This window comes from Triticum aestivum, chromosome 4B (genome assembly GCF_018294505.1).
Source record: "Triticum aestivum cultivar Chinese Spring chromosome 4B, IWGSC CS RefSeq v2.1, whole genome shotgun sequence".
NCBI classification, from domain to species: domain Eukaryota; kingdom Viridiplantae; phylum Streptophyta; class Magnoliopsida; order Poales; family Poaceae; genus Triticum; species Triticum aestivum.
In genome coordinates, this window is record NC_057804.1 from 608,427,959 (window position 1) to 608,454,634 (window position 26,676).

General features: G+C 43.9%; 1 protein-coding gene across 1 annotated transcript in view; it reads left to right on the forward strand.

The window, feature by feature from the left end:
* The window catches only part of LOC123090280 (uncharacterized), a 56,349-nt gene extending 31,714 nt beyond the window's left edge, over positions 1-24,635 (forward strand). The window contains exon 2 of the mRNA XM_044511657.1: positions 24,110-24,635. Coding sequence (XP_044367592.1) covers positions 24,110-24,600 — 491 coding nt within the window. The 3' untranslated portion in view covers positions 24,601-24,635. The remainder of the gene's footprint in view (positions 1-24,109) is intronic.
* The last annotated feature ends 2,041 nt before the right edge of the window (positions 24,636-26,676 follow it).

Here is a 26,676-nt window from a genome sequence, read left to right on the forward strand (position 1 = left end):
TGCGCCGTGCGCGAGAAGCAGGAGGCCCAGGTCAGAGAGGTCCAGCAAGAGCTCCAGGACACCGTCAAAAAGTACGAGTTCTTGGATCGTAATTCGAAGACTCAAGAGTCCGAACTTGACAAGGCCCGCCAGAGCACGCAAGATGCCCAAGCCGAAGCCCAAAGCGCCCTCTGGGAAATCGCGGCGGGTAAGGCTTTTATTATAAAAAGCAAGTGTGTGAAGGAAGTATTCTTTGTACTTACCCGAATTTGGATTTTTTCCAGGAGCATTTGCGGATCTGCCGCGCAGCATATCAGATGCTGCAGAGTTCTTTCAAGCCGAAGAAGGGAGCTCGACGGAGAAGCTATTCTGGTCTCAATACCTTGGATCAGAACATCCGTCGCCCCTTAGCGACCAACTAAAGCAGTTGGTCGAGCTGCACAAGGCGGCCGAACTGGCCACGAAGGACCTAATAGTCCAGCTATGGCCTGCCGAGCCCATGCCTAGTAGCTACTTCGGACTTGTGAAGCGGCTGGTCAGTGCCTGCCCTCGGCTTGATGCCATCAAGCGGTCGGTATGCATTGAAGGTGCACGGATGGCTTTCGCCCGCGCCAAGACGCACTGGGCGAAGATGGATGCCACAAAGTTGATGACTGAGGGTCCGCCCGAGGGCAAGGAGCATCGCAAGCCCGAGAAGTACTATGATAGTGTCATGGAGGGATCCCGCCTTGTGGTGGAGCAATGTTCTAAGGATATCATTTTCCCTTGAAAGCATTATTTTTATCCTGTCCTGTGATATTGAACAAGGTCTTTGTGTAATACAATGCTTGTTATTTAAAATTTTACCTCCTGTGTGGCCGTTTATAAAATCTGAGAGTTGGCCAGTCGTCGGCTTCTGCCCCCATGTAGCTAGTACAGGGGTGTTCGGGATAAATCTAAACACTCTTTATCCAAATGTTTGGTCCTTTAAGGAGGTGTTTAGCGCAATGAACAAGGCAATCAGACTATATGGCTTTATCACCCTCACTTAGCCATAGGGGTTCTATAATTTTAAATTTTGGCGTAGCCCCTGGTATTCGGAAGGCCGAAGTTGGGGCGCTATACATGCCTAATCGGACAAAAACCGATTCCTCGCATGAAGCAGAGAAAATCTCTAATGATTTGAAGACCTCTCGAACAGCTGATCAACTCTCGCCGCATCATGACAGTCAGTTTTCGTCTTTCTCTACTGAGGTGCTCATCCGGAAGAACCGGGACACAATCATAGTAGTTCTCCCTTTACTACCCTAGCTGATATAGCGGAACGTAAGGTAGCAATCACAGGAGCCGGGCAACCCAACTATTGATCAAAGACATGATTCGGAGCCGATGCATATAATGCAATAAGTTCGGGGTGCCGAACTATACTGTAAAAGTGTTCGGACTTCCTTACCGTGTTATGGGGTACAGTGAAGCCCCTGTCGAATTAAGGCGTACCAGAATGTACAGGCGCAATTGAAAATAAATGGACAAGGAAAAATTTAAGTAATGGGCAATCGCTGCAGATTATTTTTCATTGTAAGTTGATTGATACGTCAAGACGTATCTATACAAAGTAGTGCAATAAGCAAATAAGGCTATTTAACATGCCACGACCAAGAGCGAGCTGCGTGCGGGTATTTAAAACAAGTATGGCGATTGTTAGCAAAGACCACCTGGGTATTCCCTTGTACGTCCGAGCCCCTAGCTTTCTTGGCGTATCCGTCCTGCTATGGGTCCGATGAGTAGGTTTATTAGAAAAGGCCTCGCGAAGAGAAAAAACCTGAAAGAAAGAGAAAAAGTGAAGGTATGCGGATCAGGAGCGGTTGAGCCGCATTGTGGGCCACAGTCTAGCTGTGCCTCCGTCCATGCCCATGGTATTTTAAGTGCGTAGTTGTGTACGTGCGACACAAATTTCACCGCTTTATTGGGGTTGGGACGAAGGCCGTATTGCTAGCTGAGCTCTGGACGAGCCGGATGGTCCTGTTGCAGATTAGTGCGGACCCGCTTAACGGTGTCCGGGGGCTTTATTGCCGAATTGAGGTTTTGCCTAAGGAGGCTATTTTGTACTTCTACGGAAAGGGCCGCGGTGTGCTCCTCAGTACGGACGGAGCACTCCATATTTCCATTGACTATTATAACACCGCGAGGTCTGGGCATCTTGAGCTTAAGGTAGGCATAGTGCGGCACCGCATTGAAACGGGCAAATGCGGTTCGTCCGAGCAGTGCATGATAACCACTGCAGAAGGAGACGATATCGAAGAGTAGCTCTTCGCTTCGAAAATTATCCGGGGATCCGAAGACCACTTCCAGTGTGACTGAGCCAGTGCAGTAGGCCTCTACACCTAGTATGACACCTTTAAAGGTGGTTTTGGTGGGCTTGATCCTTGAGGGATCGATACCCATTTTGTGCACTGTATCCTGATAAAGCAGGTTCAGGCTGCTACCACCGTCCATGAGGACGCGTGTGAGGTGGAATCCGTCGATGATAGGGTCAAGCACCAGTGCGGCTGAACCGCCGTGATGGATACTGGTCGGATGGTCCCTTCGATCGAAGGTGATCAAACAAGAGGACCACGGGTTGTATTTTCGGGCGACTGGCTCCATCACGTAGACGCCCCTTAATGCGCGCTTCCGCTCCCTTTTGGGGATATGAGTAGCATATATCATATTCACCGTTTTCACTTCGGGAGGAAACTTCTTATGTTCGCCTATGTTCGGCGGCCGGGGTTCCTCGTCGTCGTCACTTTGCGATCCCTTTTCCTTGTTTTCAGCATTTAACTTGCCGACCTGTTTAAAGACCCAATATTCTCTGTTGGTGTGATTGGCTGGTTTATCGGGGGTGTCGTGGATTTGACATGGACGATCGAGTATGCGGTCTAGACTGGACGAGCCCGGATTGTTTCTTTTAAATGGCTTTTTCCGCTGACCGGACTTAGATCCACTGAATCCGGCATTGACAGCCGTGTCTTCGGCGTTATCGCCATTATTCCAATGCTTGTGTCTGTTGCATCGGGGCTTGCCGTTGCTATCTCTGGCTTCAGAAGTGCCAGGTTTACTTGAGGTGATGTTGCTACAAGCTAGCTAGCTATCCTCGCCCGCACAAAAGCGAGTCATGAGCGTCGTGAGGGCTGCCATGTACTTCGTCTTCTCTTGGCCGAGGTGCTGGGTGAGCCACTCGTCGCGGATGTTATGCTTAAAGGCCGCTAGGGCTTCTGCATCTGGATAGTTGACAATTTGGTTCTTTTTAGTTAAGAACCGAGTCCAGAATTTCCTGGCTGACTCTCCGGGCTGTTGGATTATATGACTTAAGTCATCGGCATCTGGAGGTCGTACATAAGTGCCCTGGAAGTTGTCGAGGAATGCGTCTTCCAGGTTCTCCCAACTGCCAATAGAGTTTTCTGGCAGACTGTCCAATCAGTGTCTAGCTGGCCCTTTGAGTTTTAGCGGGAGATACTTGATGGCGTGGAGATCATAGCCGCGGGCCATATGTATATGGAGAAGGAAGTCCTCGATCCATACCGCGGGATCTGTTGTTCCATCATATGATTCAATGTTTACAGGTTTAAACCCTTCTGGGAATTCATGCTCCATTACTTCATCAGTGAAGCAGAGGGGGTGTGCGGCACCTCTGTGTTGTGCTATGTCCGGACATAGCTCAAATGGAGCCTGTTTGTGGTATTCGGCCCGGACAGGTTTGTGCTTGTTATATCCGGCTTGGCGGCCGTCGTTGCACGTTGGGGTGCACCCCTGCGATCCGGAGATCGATCTGGTTTGTCATGCTCTATTTTCCAAATTGTGCTGCAGGTCATGTGTGTATCCCCAAGCTGTTGTGTTTGTATTTGTTCGGCGAGGCAGTGCCGGCTGGTGCTCGTGCTGAATTGCCGTTTTATCTCGGCCACGTGGTGGTCTGTCAGCCGCATTATGTATTGGTAGTGCTGGCTCTAACGCCTCGTCATCGAATTGAGGTAGCAATTTGTGCTTCGGGTAACTTTTGGTTGGGCGTTCGAGTCCATATTCCTCGGCTTCCAGGACCTCAGTCCATCTATCAGTGAGGAGATCTTGATCAGCTCGAAGCTGCTGCTGCTGCTGCTTCTTCTTCAGGCTTTTTGCAGTGGCTATAAGCCGGCGCTTGAAAGGCTCCTGCTCAATGGGATCCTCAGGCATGAGAAATTCTTCGTCGTCGAGGTTCACCTCGTCCTCGGAGAGGGGCATGTAGTTGTTGTCCTCTGAACCGTCGTTCACGGCCTATTCATCGGTGCTGGCTCGCCCATCTTCCGGTTTAGCCTGTTTGAAACTTGGCTTGACGGGGTCTTCATTGTCTTCGGCATCGTCCGGAGTGCTATTCTCTCTTGTGCCGGTATCGCTAGTTTTACCGTGGCGTGATTTAGAGCGGCGCCGCTGACGTTGGCGCTTAGACTGCTTCTCAGGAAGTTTGTCCTCAACTGGCTCTTTTAAGTCATTGCCATCGTGTTCTTTGGGTGTATCCACCATGTATATATCGTATGAGGAGGTGACTGTCCAGCGCCCTGTGGGCGGTGGTTCCTGTTCTTCTCCGGCATCGTCGTCCATACTATCGATGTCTTCGGAGTCGAAATCAAGCATGCCGGTCAAATCATCGACAATGGCTATCAAGTGGGTGGTGGGTGGGTAACGAAGTTCTTCGTCGTCCGCTTCCCACTCAAGCCGGACATAGTTCGGCCAAGAATCTTCTGACAAGGAGAGGGACTTTAATGAGTTTAACACATCACCTAAGGGTGAGTGTTGGAAGATGTCTGTGGAGCTAAACTCTAAGATCGGCGCCCGGTCGGATTCGGTGGGTGCGGATACACATGGTTCGGAGCCTATGGCCAGAGACGAGTCCGAGGTTCCGATGACACATGCCTCGTTGGAGGTCAAATCTGTGTTTGGCTCTAGCGCCGTTGGGTCCGCGGCTTCCGTGGCGGGGTTGAGCCTCCCGTCCTCGGATGGTGCGCTCTGCTCTAGATCTAAGGCCGGTGTAGTTACAGGTGCAATCTTCCGCACACCATCTGATGACAAATTTAGGTCATGTTCATCATGGCAGCTGGGTGCGGCTGTCATAGGCTCGAATCCATTGAAGATCAAGTCTCTGCGGATGTCAGCGGTGTAGTTCAAGCTTCCAAACCTGACCTGATGGCTAGGGGCGTAGCTGTCGATCTGCTCCAGATGACCAAGCGAGTTGGCCCGCAGTGCAAAGCCGCCGAATACGAAGATTTGTCCAGGGAGAAAAACTTCACCCTGGACGGCGTTGTTGATGATTGAAGGAGCCATCAAGCCTTATGGTGACGACACAGTGGAACTCTCAATGAAAGCACCAATGTCGGTGTCAAAACTGGTGGATCTCGGGTAGGGGGTCCCAAACTGTGCGTCTAAGGCTAATAGTAACAGGAGGCAAGGGACACAATGTTTACCCAGGTTTGGGCCCTCTTAATGGAGGTAATACCCTACTTCCTGCTTGATTGATCTTGATGATATGAGTATTACAAGAGTTGATCTACCACGAGATCATAGAAGCTAAACCCTAGAAGCTAGCCTATGGTTATGATTGTTGTCATCCGATGGACTAAACCCTCCGGTTTATATAGACACTGGGGGAGCTTGGGTTACACAGAGTCGGTTACAGAGAAAGGAATCTTCATATCCGAATCGCCAAGCTTGCCTTCCACGCAAAGGAGAGTCCCATCCGAACACGAGACGAAGTCTTCTATCTTGTATCTTCATAGCCCAACAGTCCGGCATATGCATACAGTCCAGCTGTCTGAGGACCCCTTAATCCAGGACTCCCTCACCCATGAGGCACGGTTCGCAAGCACCAAGTGATTCATAATCAAGTGATTCCAAAAGCCCATCAGCATGGAGTTTCTTCATGTGCTTTACACCGATATGACCCAAACGGAAGTGCCACAAATAAGTTGCACTATCATTATCAACTTTACATCTTTTGGCTTCAATATTATGAACATGTGTATCATCATGATCGAGATTCAACAAAAATAGACCACTCAGCAAGGGTGCATGACCATAAAAGATATTACTCATATAAATAGAACAACCATTATTCTCTAATTTAAATGAATAACTGTCTCGCATCAAACAAGATCCATATATAATGTTCATGCTCAACACTGGCACCAAATAACAATTATTTAGGTCTAAAACTAATCCCAAAGGTAGATGTAGAGGTAGCGTGCCGACGGCGATCACATCGACCTTGGAACCATTTCCCACGCGCATCATCACCTCGTCCTTTGCCAATCTTTGTTTAATCCGTAGCCCCTGTTTCGAGTTGCAAATATGAGCAACAGAACCAGTATCAAATAGCCAGGCACTACTACGAGCATTAGTAAGGTACATATCAATAACATGTATACCAAATATAACTTCACTTTGCCATCCTTCTTATCCGCCAAATACTTGAGGAAGTTCCGCTTCCAGTGACCAGCCCCTTTGCAATAGAAGCACTCAGTTTCAGGCTTAGGTCTAGACTTGGGTTTCTTCTCCTGAGCAGCAACTTTCTTGCCGTTCTTCTTGAAGTTCCCCTTCTTCCTTTGCCCCTTTTCTTGAAACTAGTGGTCTTGTTGACCATCAACACTTGATGCTCCTTTTTGATTTCTACCTCCGCAGCCTTTAGCATTGTGAAGAGCTTGGGAATTGTCTTATTCATCCCTTGCATATTATAGTTCATCACGAAGCCTTTATAGCTTGGTGGCAGTGATTGAAGAACTCTGTCAATGACACTATCATCAGGAAGATTAACTCCCAGCTGAGTCAAGTGGTTATGGTACCTAGACATTCTGAGTATGTGTTCACTAACAAAACTATTCTCCTCCATTTTGCAGTTGTAGAACTTGTTGGAGACTTCATATCTCTCAACTCAGGCATTTGTTTGAAATATTAACATCAACTCTTGGAACATCTCATATGCTCCATGACGTTCAAAACATCTGTGAAGTCCCGATTCTAAGCCGTAGAGCATGGCACACTGAACTATCGAGTAGTCATCAAGACGCGTCTGCCAGGCTTTCACAATGTCTGTAGTTGCTGGCGCGGGTGGTACACCTAATGGTGCTTCCAGGACGTAATTCTTCTGTGCAGCAACGAGGATAATCCTCAAGTTAGGGACCCAGTCCGTGTAGTTGCTGCCATCAGCTTTGAACTTAGCTTTCTCTAGGAACGCATTAAAATTCAAAGGAACAGTAGCACGGGCCATTGATCTATAATAACATAGACATGCAAAATAACTATCAGGACTAAGTTCATGATAAATTAAAGTTCAATTAATCATATTACTTAAGAACTCCCACTTAGATAGACATCCCTCTAGTCATCTAAATGACCGTGTGATCCAAATCAACTAAACCATGTCCGATCATCACGTGAGATGGAGTAGCTTTCAATGGTGAACATCACTATGTTGATCATATCTACTATATGATTCAAGTTCGACCTTTCAGTCTCAGTGTTCCGAGGCCATATCTGCATATGCTAGGCTCGTCAAGTTTAACCCGAGTATTCCGCGTGTGCAAAACTGGCTTGCACCCGGTGTATGTGAACGTAGAGCTTATCACACCCGATCATCATGTGGTGTCTCGGCACGACGAACTGTAGCAATGGTGCATACTCAGGGAGAACACTTATACCTTGAAATTTAGTAAGGGATCATCTTATAATGCTACCGCCATACTAAGCAAAATAAATGCATAAAAGATAAAGATCACATGCAATCAAAATATGTGACATGATGTGGCCATCATTGTCTTGTGCTCATGATCTCCATCACTGAAACATCGTCATGATCTCCATCATCACCGGCGCGACACCTTGATCTCCATCGTAGCATCATTGTCGTCTCGCCAACTATTGTTGCTACGACTATCGCTTCCGCTTAGTGATAAAGTAAAACAATTACATGGCGATTGCATTGCATACAATAAAGCGACAACCATATGGCTCGTGCCAGTTGCCGATAACTCTGTTACAAAACATGATCATCTCATACAACAATTTATATCTCATCATGTCTTGACCATATCACATCACAGCAAGCCCTGCAAAAACAAGTTATACGTCCTCTACTTTGTTGTTGCATATTTATGTGGTTGCTACGGGCTTCTAGCAAGAACCGTTCTTACCTACGCATCAAAACCACAATGATTTTTCATCAAGTGTGCTGTTTTAAACTTCAACAAGGACCGGTCGTAGTCAAACTCGATTCAACTAAAGTTGGAGAAACAGACACCCGCTAGCCACCTATGTGCAAAAGCACGTCGGTAGAACCAGTCTCATGAACGCGGTCATGTAATGTCGGTCCGGGCCACTTCATCCAACAATACCACCAAATCAAAGTAAGACATTGGTGGTAAGAAATATGGCTATTATCGCCCACAACTCTTTGTGTTCTACTCATGCATATAACATCTACGCATAGACCTGGCTCGGATGCCACTGTTGGGGAACGCGGTAATTTCAAAAAAAATCCTACGATCATGCAAGATCTATCTAGGTGATGCATAGCAACGAGAGGGGAGAGTGTGTCCATGTACCCAGAGGGGAGAGTGTGTCCACATACCCTCGTTGACCAAAAGCGGAAGCGTTTCAATAACGCAGTTGATGTAGTCAAACTTCTTCGCGATCCAACCGATCAAGTACCAAACGCACGGTACCTCCGCGTTCAACACACGTTCAGCTTGATGACGCCCCTCGTGCTCTTGATCCAGTTGAGGACAAGGGCGAGTTTCGTCAGCACGATGGTGTGGCGACGGTGATGATGATGCTACCGGCGCAGGGCTTCGTCTAAGCACTACAATGGTATGATCGAGGTGTGTAACTGTGGAGGGGGGCACCGCACACGGTTAAGAGAAACTTGTGTGTTCTAGGGTGCCCCTGCCCCCGTATATAAAGGAGCAAGGGGGAGGCCTGCCGACCCCTAGGGGTGCGCCCAAGGAGAGGGAGTCCTACTAGGACTACTAGTCCTAGTAGGATTCCATCATAAGGAAGAGGGGGGGAAGGAAGGAGAGGGAGAGGTAGCAGGGAAGGGGGGCGCCGCCCCCCTTCCCTTGTCCTATTCGGACTCCAAGAGGGGGCACGGCCTGCCCTGGACGGCCTCCTCTCTCTCCACTAAGGCCCATGGTGGCCCATTAGTTCCCCGGGGGGTTCCGGTAACCCCTCCGGCACTGCGGTTTTACCCTAAACTTCCTGGAATTCTTCCGGTGTCCGAATAACATGGTCCAATATATCAATCTTTATGTATCATCCATTTCGAGACTCCTCTTCATGTCCGTGATCTCATCCGGGACTCCAAACAAACTTCGATCATCAAAAACACATAACTCATAATACATATCATCATCGAACGTTAAGCGTGCGGACCCTACGGGTTCGAGAACTATGTATGAAGGAAATATGCCCTAGAGGCAATAATAAAGTTATTATTTATTTCCTCATATCATGATAAATGTTTATTATTCATGCTATAATTGTATTAACCGGAAAAAAAATACATGTGTGAATACATAGACAAACATAGTGTCACTAGTATGCCTCTACTTGACTAGCTCGTTAAATCAAAGATGGTTAAGTTTCCTAACCATAGACATGAGTTGTCATTTGATTAACAGGATCACATCATTAAGAGAATGATGTGATTGACTTGACCCATTCCGTTAGCTTAGCACTTGATCGTTTAGTATGTTGCTATTTCTTTCTTCATGACTTATACATGTTCCTATGACTATGAGATTATGAAACTCCCGTTTACCAGAGGAACACTTTGTGTGCTACCAAACATCACAACCAAACTGGGTGATTACAAAGGTGCTCTACAGGTGTCTCCGAAGGTACTTGTTGAGTTGGCGTATTTTAAGATAAGGATTTGTCACTCTGATTGTCGGAGAGGTATCTTTGGGCCCTCTCAGTAATGCACATCACTATAAGCCTGACAAGCAATGTGACTAATGAATTAGTTGCGGGATGATGCATTACATAACGAGTAAAGAGACTTGCGGGTAACGAGATTGAACTAGGTATTGAGATACCGACGATCGAATCTCGGGCAAGTAACATACCGATGACAAAGTGAACAACGTATATTGTTATGCGGTTTGACCGATAAAGATATTCGTAGAATATGTGGGAAACAATATGAGCATCCAGTTGGTTATTTACTGCAGACATTTCTCGGTCATGTCTACATAGTTCTTGAACCCGTAGGGTCCGCACGCTTAAAGTTCGGTGACGATCGGTATTATGAGTTTTTGTGTTTTGATGTACCGAAGGTAGTTCGGAGTCTCGGATATGATCACGGACATGACGATGAGTCTTGAAATGGTCGAGATGTAAAGATTGATATATTGGACGACTATGTTCGGACATCGGAAGTGTTTCGGGAGGTTTCAGACATTTACCGGAGTACCGGGGGGTTACCGGAACCCCCCGAGGAGTATATTGGGCCTAATGGGCCTTAGTGGGAGAAGAGGAGGGGCGACCAGGGTATCCGCGCATCCCCTCCCCCTTTAGTTCGAATTGGACAAGGAGGGGGGGGGGCAGCGCCCCTCTTTTTTCCTTCTCCTCCTCTGTCCCTTCCTTCCCTTCTCCTACTCCTACAAGGAAAGGAGGAGTCCTAACTCCCCCCTTGGCGCGCCCTCCTCCTGGCCGGCCGCCTCCCCCCTTGCTCCTTTATATACGAGGGCAGGGGGGCACCTCTAGACACACAACTTGATCTGTTGATCTCTCCCAGCCGTGTGCGGTGCCCCCTTCCACCATATTCCACCTCGGTCATATCATAGCAGTGCTTAGGCGAAGCCCTGCGTTGGTAGCAACATCATAATCGTCATCATGACGTCGTGCCGACGAAACTCTCCCGTGAAGCTCTGCTGGATCGGAGTTCACGGGACGTCATCGAGCTGAACGTGTGCTGAAGTCGGAGGTGTCGTACGTTCGGTACTTGGATCGGTCGGATTGTGAAGACGTACGACTACATCAACCACGTTGTGCTAACGCTTCCGCTTTCGGTCTATGAGGGTACGTGGACTCACTCTCCCCGCTTGTTGCTATGCATCACCATGATCTTGTATTTGCGTAGGATTTTTTTTGAAATTACTACGTTCCCCAACAGTGGCATCCGAACCAGGTTTATGCGTAGATGTTATATGCACGAGTAGAACACAAGTGAGTTGTGGGCGATACAAGTCATACTGCTTACCAGCATGACATACTTTGGTTCGGCGGTATTGTTGGATGAAGCGGCCCGGACCGACATTACGCGTATGCTTACGCGAGACTGGTTCTATTGACGTGCTTTGCACATAGGTGGCTGGCGGGTGTCTGTTTCTCCAACTTTAGTTGAACCGAGTGTGGCTACGCCCGGTCCTTGTGAAGTTTAAAACAACACTACCTTGACGAAATATCGTTGTGGTTTTGATGCGTAGGTAAGAACAGTTCTTGCTCAGCCCGTAGCAGCCACGTAAAACTTGCAACAACAAAGTAGAGGACGTCTAACTTGTTTTTGCAGAGCATGCTGTGATGTGATATGGTCAAGACATGATGCTATATTTTCTTGTCTGAGATGGTCATGTTTTGTAACCGAGTTAACGGCAACTGGCAGGAGCCATATGGTTGTCGCTTTATTGTATGCAATGCAATCGCCCTGTAATTGATTTACTTTATCACTAAGCGGTAGCGATAGTCGTAGAAGCAATAGTTGGCGAGACGACAACGATGCTACGATGGAGATCAAGGTGTCGCACCAGTGACGATGGTGATCATGACGGTGCTTCGGAGATGGAGATCACAAGCACAAGATGATGATGTCCATATCATATACTTATATTGATTGCATGTGATGTTTATCCTTTATGCATCTTATTTTGCTTTGATTCACGGTAGCATTATAAGATGATCTCTCACTAAATTTCAAGGTAAAAGTGTTCTCCTTGAGTATGCACCGTTGCCAAAGTTTGTCGTGCCGAGACACCACGTGATGATCGGGTGTGATAAGCTCAACGTTCATCTACAACGGGTGCAAGCCAGTTTTGCACATGCAGAATACTTGGGTTAAACTTGACGAGCCTAGCATATGCAGATATGGCCTCGAAACACTAAGACCGAAAGGTCGAGCGTGAATCATATAGTAGATATGATCAACATAGTGATGTTCACCATTGAAAACTACTCCATTTCACGTGATGATCGGTTATGGGTTAGTTGATTTGGATCACGTGATCACTTACATGATTAGAGAGATGTCTATCTAAGTGGGAGTTCTTAAGTAATATGATTAATTGAACTTAAATTTATCATGAACTTAGTACCTGATAGTATTTTGCTTGGCTATGTTGTTGTAGATAGATGGCTCATGCTGTTGTTCCATTGAATTTTAATGCGTTCCTTGAGAAAGCAAAGTTGAAAGATGATGGTAGCAATTACACGGACTGGGTCCGTAACTTGAGGATTATCTTCATTGCTGCACAAAAGAATTACGTCCTGGAAGCACCGCTGGGTGCCAGGCCTGCTGCAGATGCAACTGCAGACGTTGTGAACGTTTAGCAGAGCAAAGCTGATGACTACTCGATAGTTCAGTGTGCCATGCTTTATGGCTTAGAACCAGGACTTCAACGACCTTTTGAACGCCATGGAGCATATGAGATGTTCCAGGAGTTGAAGTTAATATTTCAAGCAAATGCCTGGATTGAGAGATATGAAGTCTCCAATAAGTTCTATAGCTGCAAGATGGAGGAGAATAGTTATGTCAGTGAACATATACTAAAAATGTCTGGGTATAACAATCACTTGATTCAACTAGGAGTTAATCTTCCGGATGATAGTGTCATTGACAGAATTCTTCAATTACTGCCACCAAGCTACAAAAGCTTCGTGATGAACTATAATATGCAAGGGTGAACAAGACAATTCCCGAGCTCTTCGCAATGCTAAAGGCTGCGGAGGTAGAAATCAAGAAGGAGCATCAAGTGTTGATGGTCAACAAGACCACCAGTTTCAAGAAAAAGGGCAAAGGGAAGAAAAAGGGGAACTTCAAGAAGAACAACAAACAAGTTGCTGCTCAAGAGAAGAAACCCAAGTCTGGACCTAAGCCTGAGACTGAGTGCTTCTACTGCAAGCAGACTCGTCACTGGAAGCGGAACTGCCCCAAGTATTTGGCGGATAAGAAGGATGGCAAGGTGAACAAAGGTATATGTGATATACATGTTATTGATGTGTAACTTACTAGAGCTTGCAGTAGCACCTAGATATTTGATACTGGTTCTATTGCTAATATTTGCAACTCGAAATAGGGACTACGGATTAAGCGAAGACTGGCTAAGGACGAGGTGACGATGCGCGTGGGAAATGGTTCCAAAGTCGATGTGACCGCCGTTAGCACACCACCTCTACATCTACCTTCGGGATTAGTTTTAGACCTAAATAATTGTTATTTGGTGCCAGCGATGAGCATGAACATTATATCTAGATCTTGTTTGATGCGAGACGGTTATTCATTTAAATATGAGAATAATGGTTGTTCTATTTATATGAGTAATATCTTTTATGGTCATGCACCCTTCAAGAGTGGTCTATTCGTGTTAAATCTCGATAGTAGTGACACACATATTCATAATGTTGAGGCCAAAAGATGCAGAGTTGATAATGATAGTGCAACTTATTTGTGGCACTGCCGTTTGGGTCATATAGGTGTAAAGCGCATGAAGAAACTCCATACAGATGGACTTTTGGAATCACTTGATTATGAATAACTTGGTACTTGTGAACCGTGCCTCATGGATAAGATGACTAAAATGCCATTCTCCGGAACTATGGAGCGAGCAACAGATTTATTGGAAATCATACATACTGATGCATGTGGTCCGATGAATATTGAGGCTCACGACGGGTATCATTATTTTCTCATCTTCACAGATGATTTGAGCAGATATGGGTATATCTACTTAATGAAACATAAGTCTGAAACATTTGAAAAGTTCAAAGAATTTCAGATTGAAGTGGAAAATCATCGTAACAAGAAAATAAAGTTTCTACGATCTGATCATGGAGGAAAATATTTGAGTTACGAGTTTGGTCTACATTTGAAACAGTGCGGAATATTTTCGCAACTCACGCCACCTGGAACACCACAACATAATGGTGTGTCCGAACATCGTAATCGTACTTTACTAGATATCGTACGATCTATGATGTCTCTTACTGATTTGCCACTATCGTTTTGGGGTTATGCTTTAGAGACAGTTGCATTCACTTTAAATAGGGCACCATTAAAATCCGTTGAGACGACGCCTTATGAATTGTGGTTTGGCAAGAAACCAAAGTTATCGTTTCTTAAAGTTTGGGGCTGCGATGCTTATGTGAAAAAACTTCAACCTGATAAGCTCGAACCCAAATCGGAGAAATGTGTCTTCATAGGATACCCAAAGGAAACTGTTGGGTACACCTTCTATCACAGATCCGAAGGCAAGACATTCGTTGCTAAGAATGGATCCTTTCTAGAGAAGGGGTTTCTCTCAAAAGAAGTGAGTGGGAGGAAAGTAGAACTTGATTAGGTAACTGTACCTGCTCCATTATTGGAAAGTAGTTCATCACAGAAATCGGTTCCTATGACGCCTACACCAATTAGTGAGGAAGCTAATGATATTGATCATGAAACTTCAGATCAAGTTACTACTGAACCTCGTAGGTCAACCAGAGTAAGATCCGCACCAGAGTGGTACGGTAATCCTATTCTGGAGGTCATGTTACTTGACCATGGTGAACCTATGAACTATGAGGAAGCGATGATGCGCCCAGATTCCGCAAAATGGCTTGAAGCCATGAAATCTGAGATGGGATCCATGTATGAGAACAAAGTGTGGACTTTGGTTGACTTGCCCGATGATCGGCAAGCCATCGAGAATAAATGGATCTTCAAGAAGAAGACTGACGCTAATGGTAATGTTACTATCTACAAAGCTCAACTTGTGGCAAAAGGTTTTCGACAAGTTCAAGGGGTTGACTACGATGAGACTTTTTCACCCGTAGCGATGCTTAAGTCTGTCTGAATCATGTTAGCAATTGCCGCATTTTATGATTATGAAATTTGGCAAATGGATGTCAAAACTGCATTCCTGAATGGATTTATGGAAGAAGAGTTGTATATGATGCAACCAGAAGGTTTTGTCGATCCAAAAGGTGCTAACAAAGTGTGCAAGCTCCAACGATCCATTTATGGACTGGTGCAAGCCTCTCGTAGTTGGAATAAACGCTTTGATAGTGTGATCAAAGCATATGGTTTTATACAGACTTTTGGAGAAGCCTGTATTTACAAGAAAGTGAGTGGGAGCTCTGTAGCATTTATGATATTATATGTCGACGACATATTGTTGATTGGAAATGATATAGAATTTCTGGATAGCATAAAAGGATACTTGAATAAAAGTTTTTCAATGAAAGACCTCGGTGAAGCTGCTTATATATTGGGCATCAAGATCTATAGAGATAGATCAAGACGCTTAATTGGACTTTCACAAAGCACATACCTTGATAAAGTTTTGAAGAAGTTCAAAATGGATCAAGCAAAGAAAGTGTTCTTGCCTGTATTACAAGGTGTGAAGTTGAGTCAGACTCAATGCCCGACCACTGTAGAAGATAGAGAGAAAATGAAAGATGTTCCCTATGCTTCAGCCATAGGCTCTATCATGTATGCAATGCTGTGTACCAGACCTGATGTGTGCCTTGCTATTAGTTTAGCAGGGAGGTACCAAAGTAATCCAGGAGTGGATCACTGGACAGCGGACAAGAACATCCTGAAATACCTGAAAAGGACTAAGGATATGTTTCTCGTTTATGGAGGTGGCAAAGAGCTAGTCGTAAATGGTTACGTTGATGCAAGCTTTGACACTGATCTCGACAATTCTAAATCACAAACCGGATACGTGTTTATATTGAACGGTGGAGCTGTCAGTTGGTGCAGTTCTAAACAAAGTGTCGTGGCGGGATCTACATGTGAAACGGAGTACATAGCTGCTTCGGAAGCAGCAAATGAAGGAGTCTGGATGAAGGAGTTCATATCTGATCTAGGTGTCATACCTAGTGCATTGGGACAATGAAAATCTTTTGTGACAATACTGGTGCAATTGCCTTGGCAAAGGAATCCAGATTTCACAAGAGAACCAAGCACATCAAGAGACGCTTCAATTCCATCCGGGATCAAGTCCAGGTGGGAGACATAGATATTTGCAAGATACATACGGATCTGAATGTTGCAGACCCGTTGAATAAGCCTCTTCCACGAGCAAAACATGATCAACACCAAGACTCCATGGGTGTTAGAATCATTACTGTGTAATCTAGATTATCGACTCTAGTGCAAGTGGGAGACTGAAGGAAATATGCCTTAGAGGCAATAATAAAGTTATTATTTATTTCCTCATATCATGATAAATGTTTATTATTCATGCTAGAATTGTATTAACCGGAAACGTAATACATGTGTGAATACATAGACAAACATAGTGTCACTAGTATGCCTCTACTTGACTAGCTCGTTAAATAAAAGATGGTTAAGTTTCCTAACCATAGACATGAGTTGTCATTAGATTAACGGGATCACATCATTAGGAGAATGATGTGATTGACTTGACCCATTCCGTTAGCTTGGCACTTGATCGTTTAGTATGTTGCTATTGCTTTCTTCATGACTTACACATGTTCCTATGACTATGAGATTATGCAACTCCCGTTTACCAGAGGAACACTTTGTGTGCTACCAAACGTCACAACGTAACTGGGTGATTATAAAGGTGCTCTACAGGTGTCTCCGAAGGTACTTGTTGAGTTGGCGTATTTTGAGATTAGGATTTGTCACTCCGATTGTCGGAGAGGTATCTCTGGGACCTCTCGATAATGCACATCACTATAAGCCTTGCAAGCAATGTGACTAATGAGTAAGTTGCGGGATGATGCATTACATAACGAGTAAAGAGACTTGCCGGTAACGAGATTGAACTAGGTATTGAGATACCGACGATCGAATCTCGGGCAAGTAACATACCGATGACAAAGGAACAACGTGTGTTGTTATACGGTTTGACCGATAAAGATCTTCGTAGAATATGTGGGAACCAATATGAGCATCCAGTTGGTTATTGACCAGAAACGTGTCTCGGTCATGTCTACATAGTTCTCGAACCCGTAGGGTCCGCACACTTAAAGTTCGGTGATGATCGGTATTATGAGTTTTTATGTTTTGATGTACCGAAGGTAGTTTGGAGTCTCAGATATGATCACGGACGTGACGAGGAGTCTTGAAATGGTCGAGACGTAAAGATCGATATATTGGACGACTATGTTTGGACACCGGAAGTGTTTCGGGAGGTTTCAGACATTTACCGGAGTACCGAGGGGTTACCGGAACCCCCCGGGGAGTATATTGGGCAGAATGAGCCTTAGTGGGAGAAGAGGAGGGGTGGCTAGGGAAGCCGCGTGCCCCCTCTCCCTCTAGTCCGAATTGGACAAGGAGGGGGGGGGGGGGTGGCGGCGCCCCCCTTGTTTCCTTCTCCTCCTCTCTCCCTTCCTTCCCTTCTCCTACTCCTACAAGGAAAGGAGGAGTACTACTCCCGGTGGGAGTACGACTCCCCCCTTGGCGCGGCCTCCTCCTGGCCGCCCGCCTCCCCCTTGCTCCTTTATATACGGGGGCAGGGGGCACCTCTAGACACACAAGTTGATCTGTTGATCTCTCCCAGCCGTGTGCGGTGCCCCCCTTCCACCATATTCCACCTCGGTCATATCGTAGCGGTGCTTAGGCGAAGCCCTGCGTTGGTAGTAACATCATCACCGTCATCACGCCGTCGTGCTGACAAAACTCTCCTGTGAAGCTCTGCTGGATCGGAGTTCGCGGGACGTCATCGAGCTGAACATGTGCTGAACTCGGAGCTGCCGTACGTTCAGTACTTGGATCGGTTGGATCATGAAGACGTACGACTACATCAACCACGTTGTGCTAACGCTTCCGCTTTCGGTCTACGAGGGTGCGTGGACTCACTCTCCCCGCTCGTTGCTATGCATCACCATGATGTTGTGTTTGCGTAGGAATTTTTTTAAAATTACTACGTTCCCCAGCAATGTAGACATGACCGAGATACATCTCCAGACAATAACCAATAGCGGAACCTAGATGTTCATATTGGCTCCTACATATTCTATGAAGATATTTATCGGTCAAACCGCATAACAACATACGTTGTTCCCTTTGTCATCGGTATGTTACTTGCCCGAGATTTGATCGTCAGTATCATCATACCTAGTTCAATCTCATTACGGGCAAGTTTCTTTACTCGTTCCGTAATACTTCATCCTGTAACTAACTCATTAGTCACATTGCTTGCAAGGCTTATAGTGATGAGCATTACCGAGAGGGCCCAGAGATACCTCTCCGAAACACGGAGTGACAAATTCTAATCTCGATCTATGCCAACCCAACAAACACCTTCAAAGACACCTGTAGAGCATCTTTATAATCACCCATTTACGTTGGGACGTTTGATAGCACACAAGGTGTTCCTCCGGTATTCGGGAGTTGCATAATCTCATAGTCTGAGGAACATGTATAATTCATGAAGAAAGCAGTAGCAATGAAAATGTAACGATCATAATGCTAAGCTAACGGATGGGTCATGTCCATCACATCATTCTCCTAATGATGTGATCCCGATTATCAAATGACAACACATGTCTATGTTTAGGAAACATAACCATCTTTGATTAACGAGCTAGTCAAGTACAGGCATACTAGGACACTATGTTTTGTCTATGTATTCACACATGTACTAAGTTTTCGGTTAATACAATTCTAGCATGAATACTAAACATTTATCATCATATAAGGAAATATAAATAACAACTTTATTATTGCCTCTAGGGCATATTTCCTTCAAAAATACCTTGATGCATTTTTCTATTATTTCCTTTTTATTTTATCTATCTATCACTACCAGATTTAATCCTTACAATTGGCGATAATGAGGGGATTGACAACCCCCTTGCCGTTGTTGGGTGCAAACATTTGTTTATGTGTGTGTGCATGTACCGTTTATCTTGTCTGAGTGGTGTCTCCTATTGGTTCGACAAACCTTGGTTCTTAGCTGAGGGAAATACTTTTCACTACTACACTACTTCACCGTTCCTTTTTGGGGAATCCCAATGCTTATCATAAGTAGCAGAATAATTTCTGGCGCCATTGTCGGGGAGGCTTCATCTGACAAGTCTAGGCTCCTTCCCTCACATTTATCAATTTGCTTATTTTCCTTTCTCCACCATTTGCCTTATGATGTGTGAGTAGTTCCTCACAGGACCTACGGGTCCATAGCAGTAGCTAGATGTCTCTCTCTCTCTCTCTCTCTCTCGATCTTCAATACAATGTTCTCTTCAGAGATTGATATGATGTAATACTTTTGTGTGGTGTGTTTGTTGGAATCCGGTGAATTGTGGGTTTATGATCAGATTATTCATTGAAAGTAATTTAGTTATTCTGAAGGTTATTATGTATGATTGTTATAGTGATGTAATTCTTTCCGATCTATGAGCTATCTTTGGCCAAGTTGATGATTAGATCTTCAATGGAAGTGCTGCGTTGTAGTAGGTTCAATCTTGCGGTGTCCTCACCTTGTGATAGAAGGGGTAGCGAGGCATGTATTTGTATTGTTGCTACTAAAGATAAAATTATGGGGTTCGATCATATTAGTTGGTCTTATTTTGTCTACATTATGTCATCTTGCTTAAAACATTACCTTGTTTGTTATGAACTTAATAACTAGAGAGGCAAGCATAGAAGCACTCTCGAAGTGGAGTAATAGTAGTAGATGCAGATGGATGTCAGTCTACTTATCACATGCATAATGCCTATGTACTGATCATGCCATGAATAACATCATAATTATGCGCCATTCTATCAATTGCCCAACAGTAATTTGTGTACCCACCGTTTGCTATGTTCTTGAGAGAGATTCCTCTAGTGAAAGCTATGCCCCCCGGTCCATTCACCTCATATACTAAAACCCTAATAACCTTGCCGCAATTTATTTATTTTTATTCAGTTTTGCAATTTATATATCTACCACTACCAGAATTAATCCTTGCAATTAACGAGATAAGGGGATTGACAACCCACTTGCCCACGTTGGGTGCAAGTATTTGTTTGTGTGTGTAGGTACTGTTGATCATCGTTTGTGTGAATCTCCTATTGGTTTGATAAACCTTGGTTCTTAACTGAGGGAAATACTTTCAGCTACTATACCACATCACCCTTCCTATTTGGGGAAATCTCAATGCTTATCACAAGTAGCATTATGCCGCCGTCTCAGGATCGTCCCCTGCGAGCTGCTCGTCCCGCGGCTCCACGGGCTCGACCTGAAGGTGCTTATCTACAACGCCGACATCTCCAACATATGCAGGGTTCTGTGCTCAAAGCACATCTGCGTCGGCGACGTCAGCCATGCCCTCTAAGTTCTCTGTGAAGACCATCTGAAGTCTGAACTAAGTTAGGTCTGAACTTATTTTGATAATCTCTTTTGCTGCAAAACTTGTCTATATTTTGCCAGGAAGGACATGGGATGCCCTGATGCTTAAAATTATGCCTACTACTATTATGCACTGCTAGTTATTGTGTGATGTGTTCTGATGTTCTTGTGTGAGGTGCTGTTCATGATCTGTTGTTCTTGTATGTTGTGTGCTGTGAAGAGTTGCTAATGGGGTGGCAAGACCACCACATATGAAAGGGGTGAGCAAAACAACTACTTATACGCAGCCAAACAACCGAGTGTTGCATCTTCTCACCACTGTGGCACGACCGCAGTCAACCAAACAAGAAAATCATAATCTAGGCCTTGATGCAATGCAGGAAACCAAACTACATGCAAATGTTGGGTTTTTGCCTCCATTGGCTCAACCAGGCCGAGATGGGTCAAGTATGGAAATTTTTGAAAAACAGTGCATGTAACTAAACGCGTCATTAGTCACTAACCTGCATTGCCTTGGGTAGCGCCATAGTCTCTCCCCTAGTTGATGTCTTAGCTTCCTCTGCCTCAGGCAATGTCGCCTTCGCTATGAAGTTTTCCTGAGCTCTTTTTCCATTGGCGGGCCGGAGTCCAGTTCTCCCTCAAGGCGAGTCGTAGGTGGCGGGATTTTTTAGTCGTGCGTGGCTATGTGCAGTGATGCAGGATGTGGCATCCTCTCATCTCGATGGGGTCACTTTGTTGGCCTATTTAGTTAAATAAAGCTTGGCCGACTCCCTCCCTGTCCTAGCTCTTAATACTTTTTCTTCCTCATTGCCTTTTGTAGCGGTGATATGTCTCGCTTCATGGGGCGGTCCTATTTGGCGCCACCTAACCAAACAGGCGCTCACGCGCGCGAGTATATGGGCCGGCCCATTTGCATTTTTTAGAACGTTTAACTTGTGGACCAATGAGTTGACCATCGACCAAGGAGAATTGACAATTTACTGTGGAATAAAGTTCACAAAATTTGAAAAAAGTCCATCGATCTTGAAAAGTATCATCAAATTTGAAAAACAGTCCACCAAATTTGAAAAAAGTTCATCGAATTTGAAATCATCAAATTTTCAAAAAATGGTCATTAGAAATGAAAAAAATGTTAATTGATTTTGAAATAAAGTTCATCAATTTTGAAAAAAAAAGATTCATCTACATGAAAAAAGGTCACAAACTTAAGAAAGAAAAAGAAACATGAAACAAAAAAGAGAAACAACATAGGCAGACTTCTCATACGTTGAAATGATATAAAAGAAGTTGGTATACATAAGCGCGAAGATGGAGTAGTGCTCATAGCAGTTGACTCGCATCGATCGCGGGCCGAAACCTCTAGGCCACATTCCTGAACCTTTTTTGAGTTTTAAGATGGAAAAAAGCATAAAATGGGCTGGCCCAGAATCAACTGCACCGGCGCCTGGAGCGCCAATACTGGCCGGCCCAGCTGAGACAGTGGGCATTCATCAGTATTTCTGCTTTCAATTTTTCTTCCTTTTTTGCCTTGTATTTTCCCTTTTTTTTCTTCTTATATTTCATAATATTCTAGTTATATATGTAATAAAAATCACTTTAAATACATAATTGAAAATTGTTAAATGCGCATTTGAAAAATGTTAAATATGTATGGAGAAAATGTTTACCATGTATACTAAAAATATTAAAAAAATTGTATGAAACAATTCGATGATGTATTTAAAAAATATTAATCAAGCATTTGAATTTTTTTGAAGAAGTGTTTGAATTTTTTTAATCAAGCCTTTGGAAAAAGTTAAATATGTAGATAAAAATGTTAACAATTTATTAAAAAATGATGAAAGTATTTTTGATCATGTATATATCATTTTTAATCAAGCATTTGAATTTTTTTGAACAACTATTTAAAAATTGTTAATCAAGCATTCGAAAAAAATGTAAAATGAGTATAGAAAAAAATGATGACCATTTATTAAAAAAATGATGGAAAATTTTGATCATCTATATAAAAATGTTAATCAACCATTTGAAAAATATTAACTTTTTCTTTGGAAAAATGTTGACCATGCATTAAGTTCTTTAGTATTGCATTAAATATGTTAATCAAACATTTGAAAAATGTTGAATGTGCATAGAAAAAAATGTTGACCATGTGTTAGAAAATGTTAATCTTGTATTTAATTTTTTTAATGAAGCATTTGAAAAAGTTTAAAAGTGTCTACAGAAAAAATGTTGACCATGTATTAAAAAATGTTAATCTGGTATTTGAAAAATGTTCAAGAAGCATTTGAAAATGCTAAATATGTGTATTGAAGAAATGTTGACCATTTACCAGAAAATGTTATAGTTTCATTTAAAAAATGTTAAACATGTATTTAAAAAAATGTTGTTGAGATATAGAAAAATGTAGAATGAAAACCACAAGAAACAGAGAAAACCAAAGAAATGAAAAAAAAGAAAAGAAACAAAATAAACCAAATAAAAATGAAAAAAAATCTTTGGAAACAAATGCAAAAAGAATGAAACAAAATGGAGAAGAAAAATAAGTAAAAGAAACAAAAGAAAGTGGACCCCCCCCCCCCCCCCCGAGAGAAAACTGAATAAAACAAAAAAAACAGTGGAGAAAATCGACTCTTTTACCTTAAGTTGGGTGCGCCCTAGAGTTCATCACGAACTCGACATAGAGCCAGTGGCTAGTGTCGCTAGCAACTATCCAGGAGACTAGGGTTTGAATCCCGGTTTCGCTCCCTTTTTCTCCACTATTTATTTTATTAAATGGGCCGACACAGTTGCTAGGCGACACACAAAAGTCCTTTAATGCGAAAAAGAAACAACCTACTACAAACACCACATGGCCCGGTCGCCACCGAAGCTATCAGAGAAGGGAGGGCAATGGAAAGCTGGTTAGAGGAAATGACAAAGTGCCCCTAAGACCAGCAACAATCGGAACCCTCACATCCTTAAGCGCTTGGGCAGACAACTCTGTCACTGTTCGCATAGAAGAGAGAAAGAAAAATGGGTATCGGACCCTTCACTTTTGTTTGTGCGTTTCCTGACAGTGCGCGAATCCCCATGTCCAACCTATATATGAGAAGGATATGGGGATGCACAGGAAGTCCGCCACGAATAATGCAGCCCATAGGGTATACCCCATTTTTCCATTTTTTAATCTTTCTTTTCTCTCTCTTTTCATCTCCAGAATCATATTAATGTGACCGGACAATTTAAAGGGTGTCATTGCTTTATACAAGAAAAATAGAGGGTCAAGACGCGTCCTTCGATGTTCAAGGGGTCAGATTGCTGCAATCGTGGTGGTTGTAGATGCTCAAACACAAGCATGTCGGAGAACACTACATTGGAACACTGGCGACACGGGTCAGCCTCACGCGCTTGGCCTGTTTCGGCTACGTTTGGATGGTCCGGCCAGGTGCTCTCTTCCGTTGCCACAGATGCAACAAATGGCTGGAAATGCGCGGAACGTCCGTCCACACCACGCCGGCTCCATTAACCTGATCGCGAGGAACAGTGACTGCAGCAGCGGTTAGGTGAGGCACGTGCTGGTGCTGGCTACAGCATTTTATATCATTTCCTAGCACCTCAATTTCATTCGCAAATCACAAGCTCTCCTCCTTCTCTCACCCGCTACTGTGAAGTCTGTACTGTACCTAGGAGTATAATAGAACAGCTACACGGTGAGATGGATGAGCACGAGCCCAGCCTTGAGCTCACCCTCCGCATGAGCTCGGCAGCTGAGGCGGAGCAGGGCGGCTTCTTCCTCTGCGTCTACTGCGACCGCAAGTTCCGCAGCTCGCAGGCGCTCGGCGGCCACCAGAACGCGCACAAGCACGAGCGCAGCCTCGCCCACCGCCGGCGGGAGATGGCCGCCGCCACGGGTGCACACGGGGCGGCCGGAACACGCGCGCCTGCGGCGCAGGACGAGAGGCCCAGGTATGTTTCCGCCGGCGATTTCGTCGAGCCTTCCGCTGGGAAGGCGGGGAGGACGGAGGCAAGGGCGTGGAAGGTTGCTGCTGCTCCCGAGTACGGCTACCGCGCCGATGATGTGGACCTGTCGCTCAGGCTATGATTGATCTCTTCTTCTATCTACTTGAGTTTCTCTCATGGAATTCCGACCTGCGCGCGCGTCGCGCCGTATTTTGGGCTCCTATTTCTTTTGTATTCTCCGATTGATCTGACTGAATGTACTTACCGAAATTTTTCTTCAAATATATCTGTGCCCTCCAGTATATATGTCTAAGTTAATGTACGATACAGAGCGAGCAGAAATGACGGTCCCTGTCCGTCCAGCGTCCTTTCATGCGTCCAAAATAAAAGTGAAGTAAAATTAAACAAAATAAAATAATCCAAAGCAATGATGCAGGTTCAAGGTTTATTTTAGATTTTTCCTTAATTAGAATATATACATCTTGATAGACTCACAATGAATCGCCCGAAATGGTACTTTGACTAACGTTTTCTGTTGTAGGCTCAGTTTGTAATTGTTGAACTGTGCTGTGTAATGTTTACTTTATAATCTGCCATAGGTAAATGGCCAACAAAATTGAGGCAAGCTGGTTAAAACAAGCAAGAAAATAAGCAAAATGGCACTCCCTCCGTTCATGAATATCAAATGTTTTAATTTTTTCAACTTGGTTTGTTTAATCATTTCTATCCGTACGTAGTCTATATTGAAATACCCAAATCATCTCATAATTATGAATGAAAGAAGGGCCACCTATCGATGCAATCATGCACGAGAATAGATAGACCACAACATTCAACCATGCATGAAAAAAAATGTTTTTTCATCAATTATTCTACTCATATTCAAAAAAATATTATAACAACTATACATAATCAAATATAATAAGTCATATATATTATTAATTTTGGTTCTCATGTTATCAACCCATATTTCCATCAACCAATTCCCATAGTAACGCGTGGGGTATTCTCTAGTTTTCATAACCCTTGGAGAACTAAGGTCAGGGCCTTTTTGATGTACCTCAAAATGCTCAGGTGTGAATAATGCTGCAAAAAGAAAATCTCAAGGCTCATGATCCATCGGGATTGACTAAAAACGAGAAGAATTGAGTACAAGCCTTATGTTGTAGCGCGGTCAAAATATGAGGCGAGTTTAAATCAAGGCCAGCTCGCTCCATTTTTTACTCGATGTAGCTTGAAATAACATACTCCTTTAATAACACTGGAGCTGCAGAGTTGTATATGGAATGACATTAGAATATTTAATTAATTTTTTATGAGGAGTAGTAGTTATGTTATCTTTTTTTTGAGTCATAGTTATGTTATCTTTGATACAGTATACGGAATGGAATTAGAATAATTAATTAATTTTTGGCTGATTTTTTTCTTTTCTTTAATATGGTCAGAGTCAAGCTATTTTCAATATTTATCAAGTTGTCATTTTAAATAACCTTTATATAAAGTTTTTTTTATAAGGTTGTTCAATTATTATGGTCTAACTGTCACAAAATTATACATGGTGTACCAAGTAGATCATCTTTCCCTAATAATAAAGCAATTAGTGCTTCTGGTCGTACGTCAATAATTTTTCCTATAAGTCAATAAAAAATTACCCACCAACGCCACCCGTAAGTCTAAAAACAATTTGATTTTTTCAAAGTCTTCGTCGTGCTGAGTTGTTTTATAGGGGTGATAACCCTTATATTTCACAAACACGCATGTAGTGCAGCGGCTCAACCCTCCCTCTACCACTTCGGCCGCTAGGGTTCGTTCCTAGGTACCACGCTCTTTTTTCATTTTGTCTTTTCTTGTTTTTCTTTCTTTAAATTTTTTCGAGACAAAGCTATTTCGCTCGAGGGGCCTAGAATAGTCCCACATCGTTCTGCCAAAGCTACTTCATCAGTTTATATACATTAGAGAGTTGCCTAGAATATGAGCAAGTGGCCTAAAAAGAACTAAAAATTAATGAAGAGATGGATTTCCGGAGGAGCGAATTGGGTAGAGCTGATAAAGGAAAGGAAAGATTGGATTTCCATGGAGGGACCCGGGCACGCTTGGATTTCAAGCATGATTTTCAGGAATAAAAAGAATTGAGTTCATCAAGAAGATGGATTCATGGACTGGGATCGTCGGAGGCAGTTTTATAGCTATTTGTCCGTTTGGGTCGGCCGCCCACTCG